The following is a 22812-nucleotide window of genomic DNA, read 5'->3' as shown; positions in this document are numbered from 1 at the left end:
TACAAAGTAAAACTTGCTGTCTTCTCGTGCTTGACATCGGTCAACTTGTCAAAAAACCAATTGGACGCAAGACATAGTGTTTCTGTGCTCGATTCACTCCACCAGCGTTGTATAGGTTTCGCAAGGCAAAAATTGAACATGAAAATTGGTTTCGTAACAACCATTTTGGACAATTCTCCCGGAGCACGCGCACACATCAACCAGCTGGAGCAAGAGAGAGAGAGAGCACAGCTGTGTTCAGCTGTGTTTGTTTATTCACTGCATTTCAGTGATGCAGAATAGGCTAGATATGGTCCCAGCGCTACAAGATGCCAGACAGGAAGTTCACACGGTAAGGGAAACTGAGTCATATGTCTGTGTTTGGTTGGCAAAGGGTGCGCATGTGCTTGCAGGATGTTTTTGGGAATAATCGTACTGCTGTATCCATCTTTTAAAAATATGATCAAACTAAAGACGCAATACTCTTCTGTAAGTACTCAAGACTAACATGCGATTTGCAGAAACTGTCTTCCTATCCGGCCACTTTACAACTAATATTTGAGCAACAAAATAGCATGTTTTTTTTCCTGTGACAATAATTTCTTAAAATGCCTTAAACACCCATAGCTCGATTAGTATAAACCGCTCAATTGCACACGTTCAAACCATTTACAGGAATATGCGAGTTAGTCCCCAACTCCACTTATTCGCAACAGCTTGCTCGCGTTAGAGAAGCACAGCTAAAACAACAGTGCCACCATCATTTCACACCGAGTCTATGCGCCATCTATACATATCCATGACTCAGAATACAGATCCACGCAGTCAAATTCATTTAGCTACTAGTTTACGAGGTTCAAAAATAGTTTTGAACAAATAATGTGCACATGGTTTGTGTTAAAGCATATTAAAAACACCACATACACATACACTCTTAAAAATAAAGGTGCCTCAAATGTTGTTCACTGTGATGCCATAGAAGAACCGTTCTTTAAAGAATCATCTCTTTCTCAGTTTTTTATAATTCAAGATGTTAAAGTTTCTATGGCACCGAAGAACCTTTTGAAGCACATTTTTTTTGTGTAACCAGCATTAAAAACTTGATTTTCCCCACAGAGGGCATTTAATTCTTTGTTTCATTGGGTTACTGTTCTTGTGGTGATGGAATTCAACATCATTTTACCATTTTTCAATGTTAGTATTTGGTTTTTCATCCGCTTTCCTTCTCCGGTTCTTGGCTCAAATATTCTTCAGATGAAGAACGTGGAAGAATTTCTGGGCCTTCAAGGTAAGGAGATTGGGCTCGGCAGAGGTCAGTGATTGTATTTTGTACATTTGTGTGGAGGCGAACGCTTGATCAAGCAATATCCCCAGTCTCCTCTCCTTTTAAAGTCCCCTGTATATCCGCTAAGCACGGCTCATGCCTTCAGTGCAGACACCATGCTTGAGCCTGCCAATTAGAAATAATTAGGCAGTCATTGCAGTGGCAAGTCTTTTTAAGTGCATATATAACAACGCAGTGATGCTGATTAGTGGGCTCAGAGTGAGCAGTGGCTCAAACGGCCAGCAAATAATTATGCCAGTGATCACAAAGCTGCCGTGCGCCTCTGTACTTCACCTTAATGCATTTCAAAACTCCACTTCATTATGGGCTGTAATTAATCCACCATTAATTGCAGGAAGAGCCCAGTTTACCTCGCTTCGTTTCTAATTATCATCTTATAAATAGTTATGCTTTTAATTAATGTGTTCATTAGGCAGGATATTTTCTCTCAAAGCGGTGCCTAGAGCCAAAGTTTCGGCATGTGCTCTCAGAAGCCTGGTCAGCCAGAAGGTGAGGCTATTCTGCTAGTACTGGCTTTTATTTGACTACATTCAACCTCCTAATTGGCATTTAAAAACTAATTTGGAAGAACTTCAAGGAATTAAATGGAGGTTTGGAAAGATACAGATTCATTTTATATTTGTTTTCCAATAATGGATGTTTGAAAAGAGACAACCACTAAATAACTGTAAAAAGGACTCAACTAAACAGAGCTTACAATGAATTAGTGACCGGCCGCGTCACAATGCTCTTAATGGGGCTCAAAGTGCTGGCACAAAGTATATAGACAAAAGCTGATGTCACTAGAGCTGGGATATGGGGAGGCCCAATGCCATGTGAAATTGCAAGGTCTTACCATACAGGAGTGAGTAAACAGAACCAAGTGTTTGTTAAGTTATTGTACAAGGATAAGTTTAGCCGACAAATTAAAAACAATTAATCTAATGAAAGAAACGGCAAAATCACATTCAATGTCTTCTTAACATCTGCAAAATAATACGTACAAATAAGTGTACAAAAAATACAATTATTTTAAACCCATCTGTTAAAACAAATAGTATGAGACATTCCCAAAAAAACAATGAAATACGCTTGCCAAGGGCACAAAATGACCGGGAGGGGCTAAGACGCAATAGTTTTAGAAGTTCATCCTCTTGTGAACTGACTAATATGGTGACAAATATATAAAATGGTCATCAACCAAATAAATATGTGGAGATTTCAGCGGCATCTAGCGGTGACGCGAGGTCAAAAAAATTGCAACCTTCGAAAAGTGCTTCGAAAGGGAGGGGTGGAGGACTAAGGGGGCTAAGATGTCGTCTGGTTTTTGCTTTTTTGCTGATGGAGATAACATATTTAGAAAACACACCCTGTAGAGCAGTTTGTCCGTTTAGGGATACTGTAGCCCATGTTCATTTCATTGACGAAAACTATGATGAAAATAATTCAAAAACGAGAAGATAACTATATTAAAATGTATTCATGACTAAATATATACTCACATATTCAGCAGCTTATAAAAAGGACATAAAATATTTGTGTTCAACCCGGCAGACATCAGCTTGGGCGCAGACATATCTAGCCTGTTTTGGATTTGAGTGTGTCTTCACGTGCTTTACAAAGCTTATTATTTGGTCTTATTTTAATTTAATTGAATCTTATTTTAAGTGAATTACGTCAAAACAGTTAAATCTTTGTTTGAAATGTTTAATTACACTAAGTTAATTAGTTAACGCAGTTCGATTTTTGTAGACTTAATATAAAGTTTAAAAAAAATTGTTACTAAATCAATAACTAAATAACTAAATCAAAATTTGCTGTCAAAATCAATCCTTATACATCTCTGAAGACATAGTTATGCATAGATATTATATTGCATGTCTTTCAATAGATCCTTCAAAAAACAACACACTGGAACTTTAAGAGTTTGAGTGTAATATGGAAAACTCAATTAACATTTTAAAGCCCCGGAGAGCTCGCGATTGCAATGCGTTTGCGCATTGTGAAAATGTGGGACTTTTTTATCTCCCTGTGGCATAGATGCACCTGCTAAAAATATGCCATTGCTATATTGTAAGCGCCCTTATAGCGCATTAAAATAACTAACGTTTTTGCTTTCTGCAGGTGAAGCGCATTATTAACTATCCTGTGCTATTTATTTAAGAAAATACAAAGTGCTAAAACAAACATGATGAGCACATTATTATCTGTGTCGCTTATCTTACGTTTGCACAGACGTGCTGACAAAATGATGCTTAAAAACATATAAATGTTTAAAAAACAAATGTTGGTTTTTATGAGCTCTAATATTCAAATACAGTACTAATACTAATAAAAAAAACGGTTTTAACAATCATTTCAAACATTATTTTTAAACACTGAGTAGAAACAATTATCACAATTCATGTTTTAATTTTGCTTTTAAAATGTTTTTTTTATTTCAGTCTTGTGAGTATATGTGAATACAAGTCCCAATTGCTTAAAGTCCCCATGAAACGGAAGTTGCGATTGTACCGTATCGTGACGTATATCCGAGTGAAACAGCTTCTGAAATTAGACAAAATGTAGGGCGGGGCTTTATTTTGCCCTTCCCATTTTGATTGGTCTGTTGCAAGTTGGGCCTGGTGGAGGGGGCAAAAATGCCTGGCCATTGGACAGTCAGTGTAGTCCCACCTCTTTTTTGTTGCTTACGTCATTTGATGAGTTGTTGTTGAGTGGAGGAGAGGACCATAAGGTTTTTGATAAATGAATTAAACAATCAATAATGGTGTACACGGATAAATCATTTATAGTTGTCACTGCAACACTGTGTAAAACACTTCATGGTGACTTTAAATGCACAGGTTTGAACTGGTGTCCTGAATGTTGTGTCCAGGTATAGTATTGACAGGCAGTTTTCTGGTTCTTCCTATCCAAAGGAGATTGCTACTCCTGGATGCCCTAAAAGAGTTGGACCGGTGGATGTGAGGGGGCTGGGCTGCTTTTGGCAGCAAGGAGAAGCTGCGCTTGAGGCTAGCTGGGGATAAAAGACCCCTGCCATGTCACTCACTAACTTGCCTCTCTGGTAAATAACATTTTCTGACAACAAAGACCAGCAGTGTTTGACGAGTCTTAAGAGAAGATAATAAATAAAGAGCAATACACACTCGAGATGTGAGGAGAGAAGAAAGACGAAGGAGAGGAGAGCTGTCTCTCAGATCGAGAATACTGAAGCATGTCGGTTTGATGAAACACAGAACACACACCTGAACCACAGCAGAAAACACATGCCAAAAGCAGGTCAAGCTTGGAGTTTGAATTAAGTCAGTTAATACACACACACACAGAATGGTCCAGTCGCTTTATGAAGCTTAGCTGGTATATTTTGGAGGGGTTAAGGAGAGATGTTAAGGCTTCCCTACTGTGAGCTTTAACAATAAAAGCACATGAGAGATCTCAAACAACCTGCTTGCATTGGCTGAGGTGGTAAATAAAAACAAAGTCATGATGCTGATGAAAAACTAACGGCTATTTCAGTATTTCCTTATATGATATCTAATATAAAACTCCCAGCCAAGTACTAAACTCCAGCAATAAACCTTACAGTAAAGATTTTAATGACCAGGGGCCTCATTTATATCCTTAAAGTGTGCGCACGTGCAAAAGGAAGCGAAGACTTTGCGCAAGCACAAAAGTTTTCAGATTTATAAAACCTGCGCATTATTCCCTTTTTTTCTTTATTTCAAACTTTAGTTTAGGTTAGTTTGTAATGTTTGCTCTTAGAGCATAAATGATACCTGCAAAATGATAAAGATCAATGCCAAGCGAGATATTGTCTTTACCAGAAATCGCTTTTCAAGGACTACAGAGAACGGCTGGACTACAACTCTCTACTTCCCGGGTACGTGATGTCACTATTCCAAATTTTTGAATAATCTCCTCCCACAGGAATACACAAAAAAGGGGGCGAGGCCTTCCTTAGAGAAGAGGAAGAGCCAATGGAGTTGTGTATGGTCACCCTTGTAAACATTTGACTGAGCTACGTGTCATCACAGTCTTACAGCTACGAGACATGTGGAAGATATGAACCAATGGACCGCTCCACCGCTGGATCGCACAGGTCCACATATGAAAGTGTACACTGTTGTTCACGCTAAAAATGTTTTTATGTACATTCCATATTTTTATAACACAAGTTCTGCAATTGAGGAATAAAGCCAGGATCACACAGAAGTCCTTTAGGTTGACTTTCTGAAGAGAGCCTGTTTTTTTCTTCTTATTTTCTGACTGCTATAAAAACAAAAGAGAAAAGTGGAGTGGTAAACAGCACACTAGAATCAACAACATTCAAATTCCATTTCTTTCCTGTTGTATTATTTGTTTATATATTTATCAGGGCCAATGAGAGTAATATTCCCTGTTGAACTGACCTAATCTTTTTCCCTGGAATATTTCCATTCGGCAGTTATTCTTCTCATCCCTGTAAATAATATCTTCCATAGCTTTTTTTTGTTTGTTTATTCTCTTTTCCCATTCTTGTATTCTGGCATGGCACTTGCTCAAATCCTGTCAGCGTATCAATCAAACAGAGCTGTCCACTCAATGCACACCTGATTTATCAGTCTGCCTCATCCCAAGCGCCATTACTGGACCCAAACCTTTTTAACACGACAGTGACAGATAGTAGGTCCAAGACAGGCAACCGGTTTCACTCTGTTTAGCCCACAGTCACATAGTTCAAATAAGCCTATCGTCACTAATAAGGGTGACTCTGGATTAAGTTAACCACATTTATAAATAACACGTTAAGAAATAACTGGTCAACACATGAAATAATATGAAAAGGGAAAGACTTAAGGCTTGAGACGTTCTCAGAGAAACATTACGTTCTTTTGGAAAACTTCTGAATTTCCCCAAGCATATACAGTATCTGAAAACTTTTGTGATCACAGAGAATATTTTGCATTATTACATAATTATTTCTTATTTAGCATTTTTTCACATGCACAGATAATCACATTTAAAATGGTCTTAATACACTCTCAAAAAAAAGGTTCTTGGATGCCATAGTTCAGTGGTTCTCAAAGTTTACATTTACAAACCTTTAATAAGCCTTTAAATAAATTAAAGAAACAAATCAACTCTATGTGAAGTGTTTATTTTGAAAAATATATTTTGATATTAATTTGAATGCACACTAAAAACATAGTTTTTGAACATCTTGTTTCCAAGTCATTTTTTGCAAATCACACTTCATATGCTAATCATCATATTCATGGCGTCATCTAGTCGTACTTGCGTTTACGGTCTCAACTGTTACAGTGCTGCATTTTTATACAACAAAATGCAAAAATCCGCTCTCATTTACATCTTTTCTGTTTATGAAATAGTACTTTAATGTAATGTTTAGTGAATCATGCAGCACAAATGTCCATCTGGGCAACGAACTATGCAAATATTTACATACAAACTACTTCCATTTTCATATTTTCATGAGAGAGTATTGGAAACGCCATTTTGTTCTGTCAGTTGAATGTGCTTCTATTTTCTGCCGGTCGCTGCACAGATGGACCAAGAGAAAGGCGACATTTTATCTACGCGCTTTATCTGAAGAGGTTGGTAAACACTACTACAGACGCCCGGCGCGCATGAGCAAAGCGCAAAACGCTCTCTGCCAACTGAGAACAATTCAAAACAGGCGCGTCTAACAGCAATAAACGTTTTTCACTTGATCGGTCCCTTACACTGGTTTGTGCGCGTGGCGTGCCTGCAGGCGTGTTAGTTTGGACCTTGGCGGGTCCGGAAGGGGTCTTCCCCGGAGTCCGGACTTGGGGAAGGGCTGCCATAGAAGAACCTTTTGGTTCCATAAAGAACCTTTAGCATCTGAAGCATCTTTCTGTTTCTCAAAAGGTTCTTTGTGGTGAAAAAAGGTTCTTCAGAATATAAAAAGGTAAGAAAGAGATTTTTTCTTTAAATCGACAACATCATGGATCCTCTTTATAGTATTAACTTGTCGCTGTCATTAGGATGTGGCTGTTATTAGGCACCTTATAAAAACCCAGAACTTCATGTGTTAGAAGCATGACAAATAGTCAAGAGTCAGGATTAGAGCGAGTTTGACAAGGCCCAAATTATGAGCATCTCCAAAACTGCAGCTCTTGTGGGGTGTTTCCAGTTTGCAGCGGTCAGTATCTAGTGGTCCAAGGAAGGAACATTAGTGATCCGGCGACAGGTATATCATTGATACACGTGGGAAGCGAGTGCTGGCCTCTGTGGTGATGAGCCTCAGAACACTGAAGAAATGAATGCTGGTTCTGATATATATATTCAGAAAACAACACTGCAGTTTCACAACACCAACACAAAATGAAAAGCTGAAATCAAACAGACTCTAAAGTTTATTTTTAAGCCAAACCTCAATGAACCAGCAGAAATGAATTATAGCATTACTATGGGGAAGGATGCACAACACACTTGCCGAAGAAAAACACAAGAATACTAATAACACAGTGTGGGAGAGATGCTATTAGCCTTGTTTATCTGCGTCGATTCAGTGCCGATTTAAATGAATGACTTCCACCCATATTTGAGTGATCTCCTACTGTGAAACTCAAGTAAATAGAGTCTTTAGCATGCATATATTATAAAAACCGTCTCGACACTTCTGAAGCATTTAACACACTCATTAACACACATTTGCAATGGTAATCAAACAGCCCTTTAAAAGAAAAGTCCTCAAGTTCATCTTCCTGATTCACGATGTTTATAGCATCATGTCTTACAGGTACAAAAATTCTACTAGTTCTTATTTTAATTGAATTAATTCACCAACCTAACATTTTTCTTCCAAGCACCAAACAGGATCGAGGACAGATATAATGTGGATTGACCCAAGGGTGTATATGCCAGTATTTAATTAAAACATACAAAAATATCAATAATCCCAACAAATAACCCCTGTAATGAGCATAAGTGTGCATATGCACAGGACAAGCAGCTGTGAGATTGAGTGGCTCTGTGAACAGAAGGTCTTAAACGGTGACCTGTCATACGCTAATTAGCTGAGCACTCATTATCATTTGAGTCCAATTATAGAGGAAAATTATTCTGTTGCCGATGATGTGGCCAACATGTTAAGTGTTTGTTTTATAAATGACAAATTAGAGTCACAGTTTCTTTGAAAATAATTGAACAGATACCACATATTTAGTTCGTCCTGACTGAGTAAGTGATGCTTGCCCATCTAAGACCCTTAAAATAATCATTCATCAATTTTAAAAATACCATAATTTACTCTCCTTCATACCAGCCTGGACGTACATGTATATGACTACCTTTCTTGAGTTGAAACACAAATGAATAAATTCGTATTTTAATGCTGTCGTGCATCTTCTTACATGGGGCTCAAAACTGATTTAAAGCAACACTTCGTAGTTTCAAATTCACGTGTAATGCGATGCCCACGGGGAAGCTTCTTCAGCGACATTAGTTACTACACCGGTAACAGACAATCGTGCTTATCAACCACACAGGGAACCGTGAGCACAATTTCTATAGTGTTGCTTTAAGAAGCACATTCGGCTGTCACTGCAGTCGAATCCAAATGACTAGTGGGGCAAAAAAATTGTTCTGACGCTAAATTGTATGTTTGTGAGAGAAAAAGTTAATATTTTCTAGTTATTTGAGAATGTCCTACAAAAGCGACCCTATGGATCAGGGTTTCCCAAACTGGGGTTCGTGAAGGAACCGCAGGGGGTTTGTGTGTTGATACAGTACACTGTATCTCTACCAGTGTTGTTTCCATTAGTTAACAAAAAGTTAAATTGCAATGAAACCTTCAAACGGATAAATAAAAAAAACATTTAAATAAACATGCAAATGTTGTTCAAATATATATTTTCATATATAAAATATAAACAGACTACAATACGGTCGCTCGATATCAAAGTCATCACCACCAAGCCTCCGACAACTTTCTCAAACTTGTTTCCAGGTAAGTGATTACTCCGTGAATGAATCCCCAACAATTTTACACATATAAAATTAAGTTGAGGTTTTGTTAGCCACAGACTTTGGGGTAGTGGATCCGGAAGTCTTAAAATACTAACTCCCTTCTGGGATTTGCATACAAAAATGTGTCATCTCTGCAGCTCTCTGTTTAAAAGTATATTTAAAAATGTGTGATTAATCCAATGTTTTTAACCAAACGACAATATTTTTATCCTGCTGCAGCTACTTTTGGAAAAAAGAGTGTCTCGCTCTCTATGACTGTGAATGCGCTTGCAGTGTCTACATATAAAACAAGGACATTTTGTGTGCAAAAGAACATGTGACATGAATGGGCATTTATTAAGCCGAGAACACCTCCAGAGTCCCATGATATTCTAGAAACCTAGACTTGTCTGATTCTCTTCAATGTAGGATTTTTGTCTTATTTATTGTCCAACAGATGAAAATCATTAGACCGATCACTTAGAAAAGTAATAGCACGCTTCTTAGCAAGACGTTTCATTCATGACTGGAGCACAAATCTTGAGACTAATTATTTGTCAGGGCTAAATGTTTAAGGTTTAGAACATACACTATACTAAGTATGAGCAGTAGTAATAACTATGCTTAGTGGCGTCATGGAAATGGTCTGATTTTGAACTTATGCTGTTGTTTAAGTTTTGCCATGGTGTAAATTCAGTAATGGTTTCACAAAGTCATTTTTGTATTGTTACAACACTAGTGTGGAATGTATATGGATTGTACATAAACCATGTACGGTGTAAAAATACTTGATAATTCCAAGAATCAAGATTACATTAAGGCCATGTCCACACGAACACAGGTATTTTCAAAATGGCTGCTGTTTCTATGTGGTTTTGGCCGTTTGTCCACACTCAAACGTAGTTTCAGGTCACTGAAGCCGAACATTTTTGGAAACTCTGGTTGGAGAATTGTTTTATCCTACCGGAACCTTTTTTCACACTTATATTCATGTTTATAAAAATACCCGTGTACGTGTGTGGATTAGGCCTTTTGTATTCAGACAACCAGTGCTAAGGAACAATTACATTTTAATTAAAACATGTTGTCAGTTTGCTCGTTCTTACCTTCTTTTTCGACTGCAAGATCTATGGGACCTATTGCTCCGCCCCCTGTCTCTGCTATGGCTCCGCCTCCTGTGGCTCACGTCTTTGGAGGAGCTACTGCTAGAGCGATGCCTGCGCCTGCAATATCAGGAACAAGGGTCCATTAAACACATAAGTGTTTGCATTACTACTACAGCTGAATTTCCTCCTAAAGGGTTATATTAGGAAGTGTATTAGCTGTATTTTAGCATTATACTGTACACAGCTAGTTCGCCAGTGTGAATGCACATAATGACCAGAACGACTCGCAAACGAAAGACTCATTTGAACAGATTTGTTTAAACCGTACATACGAGATAAGTGTAACATTCAAAGGTTGTGAATGAGCTTTGCTCATTTAGTAAGACTGGTTCATTCAGTTGGCTATTTGGGCTTAATTGTTAGTTGGAAAGGATAAAAAGCTTGTATTCAACTGCCTAACGATTAATCGCAACTAATCATTTGCAGAATAAAAGTTCTTTCCATAATATATGTGGGTACTGGTTGAAGTAATGTTTTATATAACTTATTAATTGTCATTTTTAACTAATGTTTGTAACTTTTATATGTTGTTTGTAAAGTGCTTGATTAAACTCTTAAAGGCACAGTAGGTCTACACGTGTGTGAACAAGATCAGATTGCACCAGCTCTGCCTCATTTTGAGCCAATCATTGCAGCTATAGTTTACTTTTTTCTTTTGCTTGTTATCAGAAATAATGTAGAGATTACAGAATCTCCCTTTACAAAAGAGCATTTGTACTCCTATTAGCTGTGACAGAACCTGTTGAACCAGAAACTATAGTGGACAAAACGATCTTGCGCACCAACGCCTCACGTCATTTACGAAAATACTACAACACCCCACGACACGAGAATTTCTCCAAAATCAGGCTGAATTCATGGAAATGGAAGCGTCCGTTAGAGACACTTTCAAAAGGCAAATCAAAATGGGAAGCCCATTCCTGCACCATGAATAAATAAAATGTTTATCTTAAAATCCTAATTCAATTTATTATGCATTTCTGCATTAGATGCTGCCTAATTCAGTGGCATAAATCTAAAGCTTGTGCATCAGTATTCTCTTTGCAGAACTGTCAAAGCACTTTAGGGCAAACCTTATATTACTCCCGCTGTGCATCATCCTTGTATAATCTGGAAAAGGCGGAAATTTAGGGAAAAAGAAGAGGAATTGATGTTTATTTTTAATGTATTCCGGCCCGAGCAAGTTATTTCACGAAGAAATGTTAACATAAAGTTCACACCCAAGAAAACAACAAAATTACTAAAAATAGCCCAGGTCAAAAGTTGACATCCCCTGATTATTAATACTGTATGATGTTATCAACACCATCAATGACAGTTTCTATGTTTTTTCATCGTTGTTTAAGGGTTTCTTGTTTGTCGTGAGTCATTAAACTGTCCACTGATCTACAGAAAAATCATCCATGTCCTCCAGAATCTTTGCTTTTTCAGCATTTCTGTAAATTTCACTCATGTCCAGCAGTAACTGTATGATGTTGGGATTCATCTGTTTGCATGGAGGACCAGGCTCGCAGATGGCACTAGAGACGGGGGGGACATGACACACTCAGATTCATAGTGTCCCGATCCGTCCCCCTCACTGTACCTATGAATGGCGACAAACGTCTGTAAATCTGAGGATTAATCAGGGTTTACGCTATGTACATTATTTTGTCGTCACTGCTTCAGAATCGGGTCGGTCGCCGACGTTTACGTTCTCTTGTTCTGCTAGGCTGCTACGACTCCTGACCCCCGGGGTCCTATGAGGAGCTGTTGGCTGCATCTGTTGTCCCCGCAGAAGCGGTAGCCATAGTGATCAAATGCCAATCGTCGATGACTGAGCTGGTGATTTTTCTGGACTGTTTTTGTCTCTTCGTTGCCTTTATGTAGTCCATTTTTTCAATCACCTCGTTTTTTCAAAAACCAAAAAAGTAAGTGTCCTAAGCCTGTTGACTTTTCCCAGATGTGGCAGATTAGTTTTGTCAATTATTTTTATAGCTTGTGTTTTGCACTTAGCAAACACAGCAAAATGTGGAGAGCACTATGCTATTAGATGAGTCAAATAGCGAATGAACACAAAAAGAATGGTTGGATAAATCAAACAATTTATCGTCAGGAAATAATTATTTATCTGGACTTGCAAGGCTGAATTAGTGTCCTGGCATAAATTGTCATTTTACCCAATGTACTGTATAAATTGACTGATGTTCATTTACTGATTACTGTTTAATAAAACATATTTTGCAGAAGGCATGAAGTTTTGGTGGGTGATTGACATATTAGACAAATAACCGTTTGTTCATGCATGGCTAGTGTTGATCAGGTAGGCCTTTGTTCATTGTTGTTTATCCATGAATTCAAATAAAAATCCTCCAGTGGCTTTTAAGTGTCAACCATCAGCCCAAATTACGCAAAATAACTACTTGAGCACTAGTTTAAGCCCAAATTACACAAAATAACAGAGTTGAAATCTTTTGCCGACAGCATGGTCTCCCGGTTAAAAAATCCCATTTGCGCCCCTGCTGAGGACAATAAAGAGACTCATAGAGAATAGATAGAAACATTCAGTGATGCTCATGAAGGCAACACCATTCATTTAAAGTAGGGATGCACGATAAATTATAGGCCATATCGGTATCAAACTGTTGTCTGTTTAGAGACCTGTTAGACATGTGACTATAAAGAAAATGTTTCTGGGTTGCTCTGGAAGAACATCAATAATTTTTTTATTAAATAAAATGTATTCCAGAAAAGTTTGTTAACTAGTGTAAAGTAGGCTTGGTACATGATTTTCAGGGGAAAAAGAGAACTAACGGTTAACTAACGCCAGTCGATATTTTCATATAAAAGCAGTCGTCCACTTTTTGCCTTTTGATTCAGTCTTAAGGAATTTTATATTAATATTAAGATATTGTATATCGGCCAATATATCGGTTATATAATGTAAATACCGGCACATCCCTAATATAGTCATGAGTGTAAACCTCTGAAAATTATTTTGGGTGTAAATTGTTTAGGTTTCATTTCCTCAGAAACATATATGTCTTTTAATAGCTTCTGAAAGACACTCCTGAACAAAAAAAAGAAGACATAACAATAAGAATTTACACCAGTTGTCGCTGAGGTTTACACCCACCTGAATACAGAAAACACAGAGTGCCACGCAATAATACAATATAAAAAAGACAAAAATACTACTATCAACTAGGTGTCTTAATCTACCTCCTGTTTGTATCTCTGGTTCCCTCTCTGGAGTGTTTGCTGCGGCTGGTCACTCTGCTGCCCGATGAGCTGCTGGAGGAGGAAGATCTCTGCCTGTGCCTTCTCTTCCTCCTGCTCCGACTGTTGTCATCACTGTCTGAAGAGTGACGACCCATCCTCACTTCTGGATGGATGGATGAAAGGAGTAGAAAACTGTAGAAAACAAAAGAATGCTCTGAGAAATCACGTTTGTGATTAAAGTATTGAAGTTTAGCTGCACTCATTGTTTATGTCTCTTATAGATTTGTGTAGTTGTCAGGATGAATAAATATTCCATTACAATTTCTGGTCATTGTGCTTCATTTTGTCCATCACAGAAATGAACTGAAAGAATGATGAGACGGTGGGAGTTACATCCTTTAACAATACAATAACACAATAACAAAACTCTGCCGCCCACCCTATCTCTGTACCAGCTTGCCTGCATAAACTCAATCTCTCATCTCTAATGTATGTAGTCGATGTTAGAGTATATGTATATGTATAAATTCACATCTACATTAGACTACACAGTCTTACCGAGTTACCACACGCTCCTATCTTGTCACAAATCCGAGAACACCGCCATAAGTCGCCAAACAGACTCTACTAGTCGATCCGGAGCACGTGATGAGGGAGCGCTGCAGACCTTATAATCAAACCCAGATCGGTGTTTGCGTCGCGCAAGATAAGTGTGAAATGCGCATTTTATTCTTTAAGTCAAATAATATATGTATGCTCACCTGTGGCTGTGGTGAAAAACTGAAGGCTGTTGAGTAATTTAATCCACGGTGGCTTTAAAGACATTTCTTCACGTTTAATTTCGATCATTTGGACCGAATCACCGTGAATATGAATGAATTAAAATCAACATGTTTCATGGATTTGGTTTTGCCGACAGTGCGCAACGAATCGTGTAAAATCATCTGGTTTAATGATTTAAGAGAAGTGACGTTTTCTTCTTTTGTACAGAGATGCGATCTTGACTGAAAACTGTTTTTCTTGAAGATCAATTAGTTATTTTAACCTTTAAGCAAACTATATGATTAAATATGACAAATGCATGTGCAAATGCAGACTATGATCTGGAAAGGTTACAGCTACCCTGGAATTAATATTATGACTGCTTATTGAATATGTTTTTCTCACCTTTTAAGGGCTAAATTCAATTTTATTATTAAGGATTTAAACGACAGTACATTGATGGCGTGGTGGTTATTATTATTGTTATTGATATTATTATTATTATTAAAGATTGATATTTTTATTACACTTTATTTATTGGAAATCCGAAAAAGGCTATTCGAGTAGGATATTTAAATGCGTGAATTAACGGGGCACGGAAATAAGGCAAGATATTGCATACGTTATGTGGTAGTTGGGCTATTATAGGCCAAATTGAAAGTATTTCCAATAAAAGCGATGTAGTTTTTATTTGCATGTCCTAGTTGGACTATTTTACTTTCAATTAGCTCTTTATGCCCGAAAGATATTTATTTGCGTTCGCAGATAATTAACCATTAGGTCCAAAGTAAGTGTCTACAATTAACATTTTAAACAATTTACACGTCCAAAAATATTGAACAGATGTTGGGGACAGCTGTCCTCTAAAACGGCTTTAAACTCGGTAAATGGTGAACATATTCCTTTTCAGTTTTTTTCTTTATCAGGCTTCTTCGCACTTGTTTTTGTATCATGTTTATTTTGTTATTAATAAACACCTATTTCCAACATATCGTTTAAGGATGCAATGCCGTTTTAAAAACACACACATTTAAGCTTCAACTAAGAACTATCGAATTTAATAAACAATTTCTAAACTGGTCTATTTACATTTAAATTTGTTATAATACCATTCATTGTAGTGTGTCGATCATAAATAAATGAATAATCCGTGACGGTGCTTACCAAATGAAGACACAATAAAAAGCATTTCTCGAGATATGTGATAATGCCAATCGAGTAGTTATTTTCAGGGAGGAATAAATGTTTATTTCCCCTTGACATGTGAAGTGTGGATCAAATGTCATTGATGTTGACCACGTCGCTTGCATGATCACAGCACACGTTTATTTCTCTCCTGTCTCTGTCATGGTGTCTTTTTTCCAGCTCGGATCAAAGATTTGAGAAGGAAGAGCTCATGTGCATGTGTGCCCTCATCCTTTTCAGCCCCACCTCGGCAGAGCTCCCCAACATCATCATCCGCTGTTTCCAAACTCGAACCGGTCCGCGTTTAATGACATTAATTTGCTCCTCTTGTCAATCTTGGATTAATGGCCAATAGCAGCAGTGAAAGGGTAACGTGGATCTGAAGGGCAGATAAGGTTTCCCCCGCCTCTACAGGAAGAGACTTGTGGCGAGGGGAGGCGATGTACGAGCAGAACCTTTGAAAGTATAAATAGTGCGACTTCAATAACGGATCGGCAGCAAGTCTGTACGCTCTGCAACTCGAGGGATTGTGAGAGATCACAACATCTCGCGTTTTAGGCCGGCAGAGAGACGCAGAGTTGATGTCCTATGGTAGACTGCTAAGGATCTAACAGGAAGATTGTGTGCTTTTCTCTTTCTTGTGGGCAGTGATGGAAGAACTTACCGCGTTTGTGTCCAAATCATTTGATCAGAAGGTGAAGGAAAAGAAGGAGGTAATCACGTACCGGGAGGTGCTGGAGGCCGGTTCGGTGAGAAGTAGGGAGAGCCTGTCAGCGGAACAGGTTCGCGAGGAGGTGAACGGTATGACGCGGGGCACCGGGCGACAATCGCCGGTCAGGGAAGCGGACCTGACAGTGTCAGAGAAAAGCAGGGACGCGATGAGTCCCAAACTTATAGAGGGTGAGTGTTGCCTTACTTCAATGTGTTTCAGGCTTTTCTACATAGTTTGGTCATTCGTCATAAATTAACCTGAATTTAAGCTATTTACCCCTTGTATGTTTTCGCTCCCTCTGTTCTATATATTCTGTATTACTGTATCTTTCGTAATATATATCTATCTATCTATATATATATATATCATATTTTGGCTATAGGTAGCCTACAACACAGAAAAATATAGGCTAGACAATTTGATAATACACTACTCACTGCCATAATGTTTGGAAACTTAACCTAAACAAAAGAAAGTTTGGTGATAAAATCAATACACGATAAAATTATTATTATTATAAATGAACAGCTAGCGGGCTACTTATTACTTGTCATCGCTGTTATAGTATTGATACGATCACATTATCTGCAGAATCAATATTATTTGTTATTGTTTATAAGAATTATTATAGGCTTAGTTTGTTTAGTTTGATGTTTGATGCGCGTGAGAGAAGAAAAGTGCGAACTGGTAAGATTCGTAAATATCTATTAAACTGTACTGCTTACCATAGAATTTAATAACATGAAAAATAAAACAAGCACGGGCCGATGCATTATTAAGCGACAGTGGTTTGATGTAGATAACATATAAAACGAGCAAAATAACAGACATAGTAATGATCATATTTGTGACATGGTCATTTTTTCTATCTTTATACTATAAACAAATTTTAACAAATGCTGCCTATTAAATAAAGCCTAAATAAAGTGAATTTTAATTTGAGCAGTGTAATTATTGTTGTTGAAAACTATTTGCATTAAAGCTTTTCTTTTGCCGAGGATAATAATCTCGTCATCCTGTGGAAAGAGAAAAAACATGCATATGGATAATTCATAAATAATTAAAGAGCTCTGTGTGGGACCTCCATCTCCCCGACCGACATCAGTGACCATACAGCTCTGCTTTTAAAGTAGACATATTGTTCATTTCCATTCTTCTTGTGTTTTCAGCAAATACAGAGATGAAGGAGCGCAAAGAGGATTGTAAGCCTCTGGAAGATGAGACGCAGACTAAAATCAAGCAGAGACGGAGTCGGACTAACTTTACACTGGAGCAGCTGAACGAGCTGGAGAGACTGTTCGACGAGACGCACTATCCGGATGCTTTTATGAGAGAGGAGCTAAGCCAAAGACTTGGGCTGTCCGAGGCCAGAGTACAGGTCAGGGTCACAATCCCATTCTGCGTGTGTGCGGTGTAATTCTGTATTTCATATTTCTGCGGTTTCTGCTACGAAAGAAAATTTGAGCCAAAACACATCTACATAAGGCTATTTACATGTTATTGTATTTATTAAAAGCACCACAGAATATATTCAGATCAAAATGTAGGATGACATATTTGTTATTTTCATATTTAAATGTATTACTGTACAGTATTTGTTGCACGAAAGTGTATTGATGAATATAAAATAGCCATATTGAATGGGCAATAGATACTTTAAGTGGCATTGCTTAGGCACTGATCATTATAATGACTAGACTACATTAACATTCGTTTATTTAACAGAACCTCGACGAGATTAATTAAATATATAAGGTATTTAGGAGATTAAATACATCGATATATTTACAATATAAACACTGGAAAAATAATAGTGATATAAATGCACTTCAAATAAAATAAATAGGCTAATTATATAACAATTGCATATTCTAAATATATATATATATATATATACTATTGTTATACGCACTTTGTTGGTTTTGAAACACGGACAGTGATGGCTTTAGTAATTTAAAAAGCCGATGAAGTATTATAAAAAGAAAAACTTCTCTGATTCGTACGTGTTGGCCCTGCAGGCAACATCTGTAGTGTGTTTTTAGCATGGGGAAGACCATCTGCACAGAAACATAATAAGGCTCAATCTATGTGTAACGAGAGACGGGCAACTGAGCCGAATAATGACATTCAACGTAGACATTGGCTCTGATGTGATTGATCAGGAAAAAACAATATCTTATTTCGGTCTTTTTATCTATTCATTCCTTGGGTGGGGATCTATAATTCGCTCTTTTGAATATACCGGTCCTTTTAAAATGGGCTCAAAAGACCTCCCCTGAAAAAGTTAACGCAGCGTCCCTTTTGGAGATTTTATAAAGCGCATTGTCCCAAGCAAGGCCTGCGGATTTACATAAATTATCTATCATTTTTACTCAAATAAAGATCTGATGCTCTTTCCAAGGCCACACTGCCGGCTCAATGACAATATTGCCCGGTCATACCTCCCGTTAAAGAAATTGTATATTTATTTTTCTTCGTTTTCCTGTGAAAGCAAATGTATCAAATCAATGCTAGGATGAATTAAATACATACATGTCGTATTGGAATCATTTCTTTACATTTTAACGTTATATCCATAACATAAATAACACGTATAATAACCGTTTATATCAAACGTTTTTGTTTTGACAGTCATTAAACGGAAAGCAATCAGTGACACAAACTTCCACATGCAATTAATATCTCAATTTCATTATGTGCAAGCCTGTAATGATATATGTAAGTGTTATCAGAGTCCGTTTGGGATTGAGATACTCTAATCCCTATAGAGAAGAAATATCATGGCTCGATTTCAGAAGCATTTTTAGATCGAGCTCGTGTGTTTTTGTTGCGTTGCCCCTCTTATGTCGGTTCATTGCTCTTTCGTTCTTAAAGCGCGATCATTAAAATATGCGCTTAAGCTTCATGAATATTTCACAAGTCCTCAGGGAGACACAGTTTTGCTGGGATTGTTGTTATTTGGGGAGGATTTACACGTGCCCTCGACAGCAGCTGTCAATCAGTTTTTCTTCTTTCAGGTTTGGTTTCAGAACCGACGGGCCAAGTGCAGAAAGCAAGAAAATCAATTACATAAAGGTGCGTTCACACTTTTCCCAATGCCAAAACGTGTTACATACACGTATTTTATTATTTTTGTAGTAATCTAAATTACTGGATCTATCTCGAAGGGTACAACATAAAGAATGAGAATCCCGAGTGTGTTGCAAATGGATTCTGCATTGCTGGAGTAAATGACGTGTTCTTTTGACATGCAGTGTAATTCATTTAATAAATTCGTGCATATAGCTGAACTCAACGAAAACTCAATGTCTTGTCTTTTTAGGGGTTCTCATCGGAGCAGCGAGTCAGTTCGAAGCGTGTCGGGTCGCGCCTTACGTCAACGTGGGAGCTTTGCGCATGCCATTCCAACAGGCAAGTGACTTTGAAAAGACAAAGCCGAGGTGTCCCTGCGGAGGCAAATAGTTAAATCTTCAAATTCACTCATCAATGTCACCGTAGCACATAGATTTTCTCATCGCCAACTAAATGCTATTTGGTACGTTTTGCCAGTTTGTCTTCATATTATGGGGAGCAAAGTTTTCAACGCCAAAGCATAGCCTATAGAGTACAGGTGTCAGTCATGATGATGAATGCAATTGATCCAGTGTCCAGTAACAGCTCTGCTTAGTCTCTCTTAAGTTAACGTGTTTCTCCCCTTTCTCCCCACTCGTGCGTCCATAGGATAGTCATTGCAACGTGCCGCCCTTCTCCTTTCAGGTGCAGGCGCAGCTGCAGCTGGACAGCGCCGTAGCCCACGCGCACCATCACCTGCACTCGCACCTGGCGGCCCACGCACCGTATATGATGTTCCCAGCCCCGCCATTCGGGTTGCCCCTGGCGACGCTGGCGGCGGAATCAGCATCCGCAGCTTCGGTGGTGGCAGCAGCTGCCGCCGCGAAAACCAACAAGAACTCGAGCATCGCGGACCTGAGACTGAAAGCAAAAAAACACGCGGCGGCTTTGGGCCTGTGACGTCACGGCGCATCGCATCTCCGGCGGTGGTGGCTTTTGGGTGGAAAACATCAGTATGTTTCTTGTGAAGGACGCAATAAACGGCGAGCTATTTAAGATGACACGAACTGTTTAGTGCGCAACCTCTGCGTGGATTCCTTTGCGCGGCAGAGGGACGCGAGCAGCTATGAAATGCTGATCTGCAATACAGAAAGTTGAACTTTTGCAGAATGGAAAAGCAAGAGACGTGCTGAATCTGAATATACTGATATAAGGCAGCTGGGACGATTGTTCGACTGTTTGCGTGACAAAGCGACTTTAATACTTTAATGAAAATAAAGAGGCTGGCCTCGTTTTATTTGCAACAGATTTTCTCTGTGGATATTTGTGAACTATTACATAACTACTAGCTACATTGATGTTACGATCGAGGGTTCTCACTTTTGTTATATGAACATGAAAGCTCCACACATGCGCTTCTGTCCTCATGGATGATGACACACGAGTCAGTAGGATCTGATCACTGAGTGAAGAGGTCTGATCGGTTATTATTTATAAAGTGTCCGACACAGCCCCTTCCAAAGGTGCCCAATTCACTTTTAAAGAAACCAGGCCTTTACGCTCGGTGTATAAATCAAAGTCAGGCAATAAATCCTACCGTATATGTTACGGACACTTGTAAAATAGGCCTGTGGTAATGCCAACAAATGTTTTATATTTATTTTGTGCTTCATCAAGACCTTGTGGGAACACTCTGGATTCTCTTACCTATCCTTCTTCATCTCGATGTGTAAAACCATGTGAATCATTAAGTGTAATGTTTATGTTTTTATAAGGAGTATAGAATAAACGTGCGAGGATGGGTCTCTGAGAGAAACCATTGGAAGCCATTTTTTATAAAATCTATGATTTTATCATGACTGTGAAACGTGAGCTCACCTTAACACAATGTTTTCGATTTATAAAATAAATGAAAATGTTTTTTCTTTAACATCCGTATTTGTGTTTCATTTCGAAAGCTTTTCAAATCAGAATCACTATATTCTATATGTGCAGTTCGGTCCTCTAGAATTTTGTTTATTACTTTGATCTCTGAAGTTACAGTAATGTGAATAATGAACAGACTATAGATTTGACATGAAAATATTTTTGCTTCCATTATTGCGTCTGATTTCAATTTTAAACAGAAACAGTTTAATATTAATTTGGCAAATTTTTAAACATACATCTCATAGACGCAAGAATATTTTTTTACCGTGCAAGGGAATTCGTAAACAAAAGCAAAACGTAAACATGGAAACTGTAGCACTTCATTTTCTACGTCATGACATATAGGCTAACTTGTATGTTATAGCTATATTGAATATAATAAATACATAAATGAAAGCTTTCGTGACATTTGATCTATTTCTTACAGTATACGGCTATTTAAATGTTAAAAGTTACTTTGAAGTTTTAATGAATAGCTTTGTGCGCCTATAGTTAGTTAAATAAATGCAGACAATTATCCAGAGTACAATCATCGTGCAGTGTCGTGGCGATAGATAAATACAACGATAAACGATTTGACACAAATTATTTTTTGAATGATTATTATATAACATCGTTACTGCTGTTAGACATATATTTACATATGGACATTGTATGGTAAAGTGTTGTCTTCTAGATTGAAACTTTTGGACTTCTAAAATAAAAAATAACAGATTTCACTGTGAACATTCCCTTCGGTAAAGGAACTCCCTGATACACAGTAATGTCTCGGGCTATTAATTAATACTGCTTTAACCAATGAGTGGAATAAAGAAGGCTTAAGTATCCTGCTTTGGAGTTGTGCCTCGGACGCCAGCGTTATTGAATTATTGATTCATGCTGCTGTTTAGTGGAGACAAACTTGTGAATGTGGATTGTTGTGCAGAGGACAAAAGAAGGTGGTGGGTATTAAAACGTATATGCCTCCCCGCATTAAAGCACCAGAAGGAGATGCTCCATTCACTTTGGAGTCAACCTGCAAATATGTCATTGAACTAGAGATCAAATAATTATTTTATTTGATGCATTTTCAAATAAGAACGTGATCCATAATGTCAAAACGAATGTTCTGCGACATTTGTAACCTATACATATAAGTGCTCTGTTTTCATTTTGTCAGTGTTAAGCCATATCAGTGGAAATACAGTTAGTAAGTGCTGGGAGACAAGAGGATGGGGACACTGAAGTACTCTCCAGATTAATGATGGAGAGAACCATCCTCCTCAGACTTTCTTTCCACACTCTCTTCAGACAACAGGCCTCACACCGGAGCCTCTATGTCTTTCTTAATGTTGGCTCCACGCTCCCCCTTCTTGTGTTCTCAGACTCCCTTTCCTTTGTCTCTAGCGCTCTCTATTTCCGCAATGCTCTTTAAGAGTGACTCACCAGAGAGGGAGGTTGAACAATTATTCATTATGGCCTAGAAATGACACCGAGAGTCAATAAAACACATGTAAATATTGAGCGGTTTATGCCATAATGAATCATATCCA

General features: G+C 38.0%; 2 protein-coding genes across 5 annotated transcripts in view; one reads left to right on the top strand and one right to left on the bottom strand.

The window, feature by feature from the left end:
* rsrc1 (arginine/serine-rich coiled-coil 1) overlaps positions 1 to 14324 on the bottom strand; it is an 89636-nt gene extending 75312 nt beyond the window's left edge. The window contains exons 1-3 of one of the 4 annotated variants that reach the window (XM_079480944.1): positions 14200 to 14324; positions 13642 to 13833; positions 10381 to 10497 (exon numbers count right to left, since the gene is read on the bottom strand). In XM_079480944.1, the coding sequence (XP_079337070.1) occupies positions 10381 to 10497; positions 13642 to 13796 (272 nt within the window). In that variant the 5' untranslated portion in view covers positions 13797 to 13833; positions 14200 to 14324. The other 3 variants (XM_079480943.1, XM_079480945.1, XM_079480946.1) reach the window with 3 other exon arrangements.
* A 1914-nt stretch (positions 14325 to 16238) lies between these two features.
* On the top strand, positions 16239 to 20311 carry shox2 (shox homeobox 2; the record flags this gene model as incomplete). Its single annotated transcript, XM_079482337.1, has 5 exons — positions 16239 to 16488; positions 17470 to 17678; positions 19318 to 19375; positions 19623 to 19711; positions 20057 to 20311. 5 exons carry the CDS (start codon positions 16239 to 16241, stop codon positions 20309 to 20311), a joined length of 861 nt encoding a protein of 286 aa, XP_079338463.1.
* Between the last annotated feature and the right edge of the window lie 2501 nt (positions 20312 to 22812).

This window comes from Barbatula barbatula (genome assembly GCF_947034865.1).
Source record: "Barbatula barbatula genome assembly, chromosome: 19".
NCBI classification, from domain to species: Eukaryota; Metazoa; Chordata; class Actinopteri; order Cypriniformes; family Nemacheilidae; genus Barbatula; species Barbatula barbatula.
Note: the sequence above shows the minus strand (reverse complement) of the source record. Positions and strands in the feature narration are given on the sequence as shown.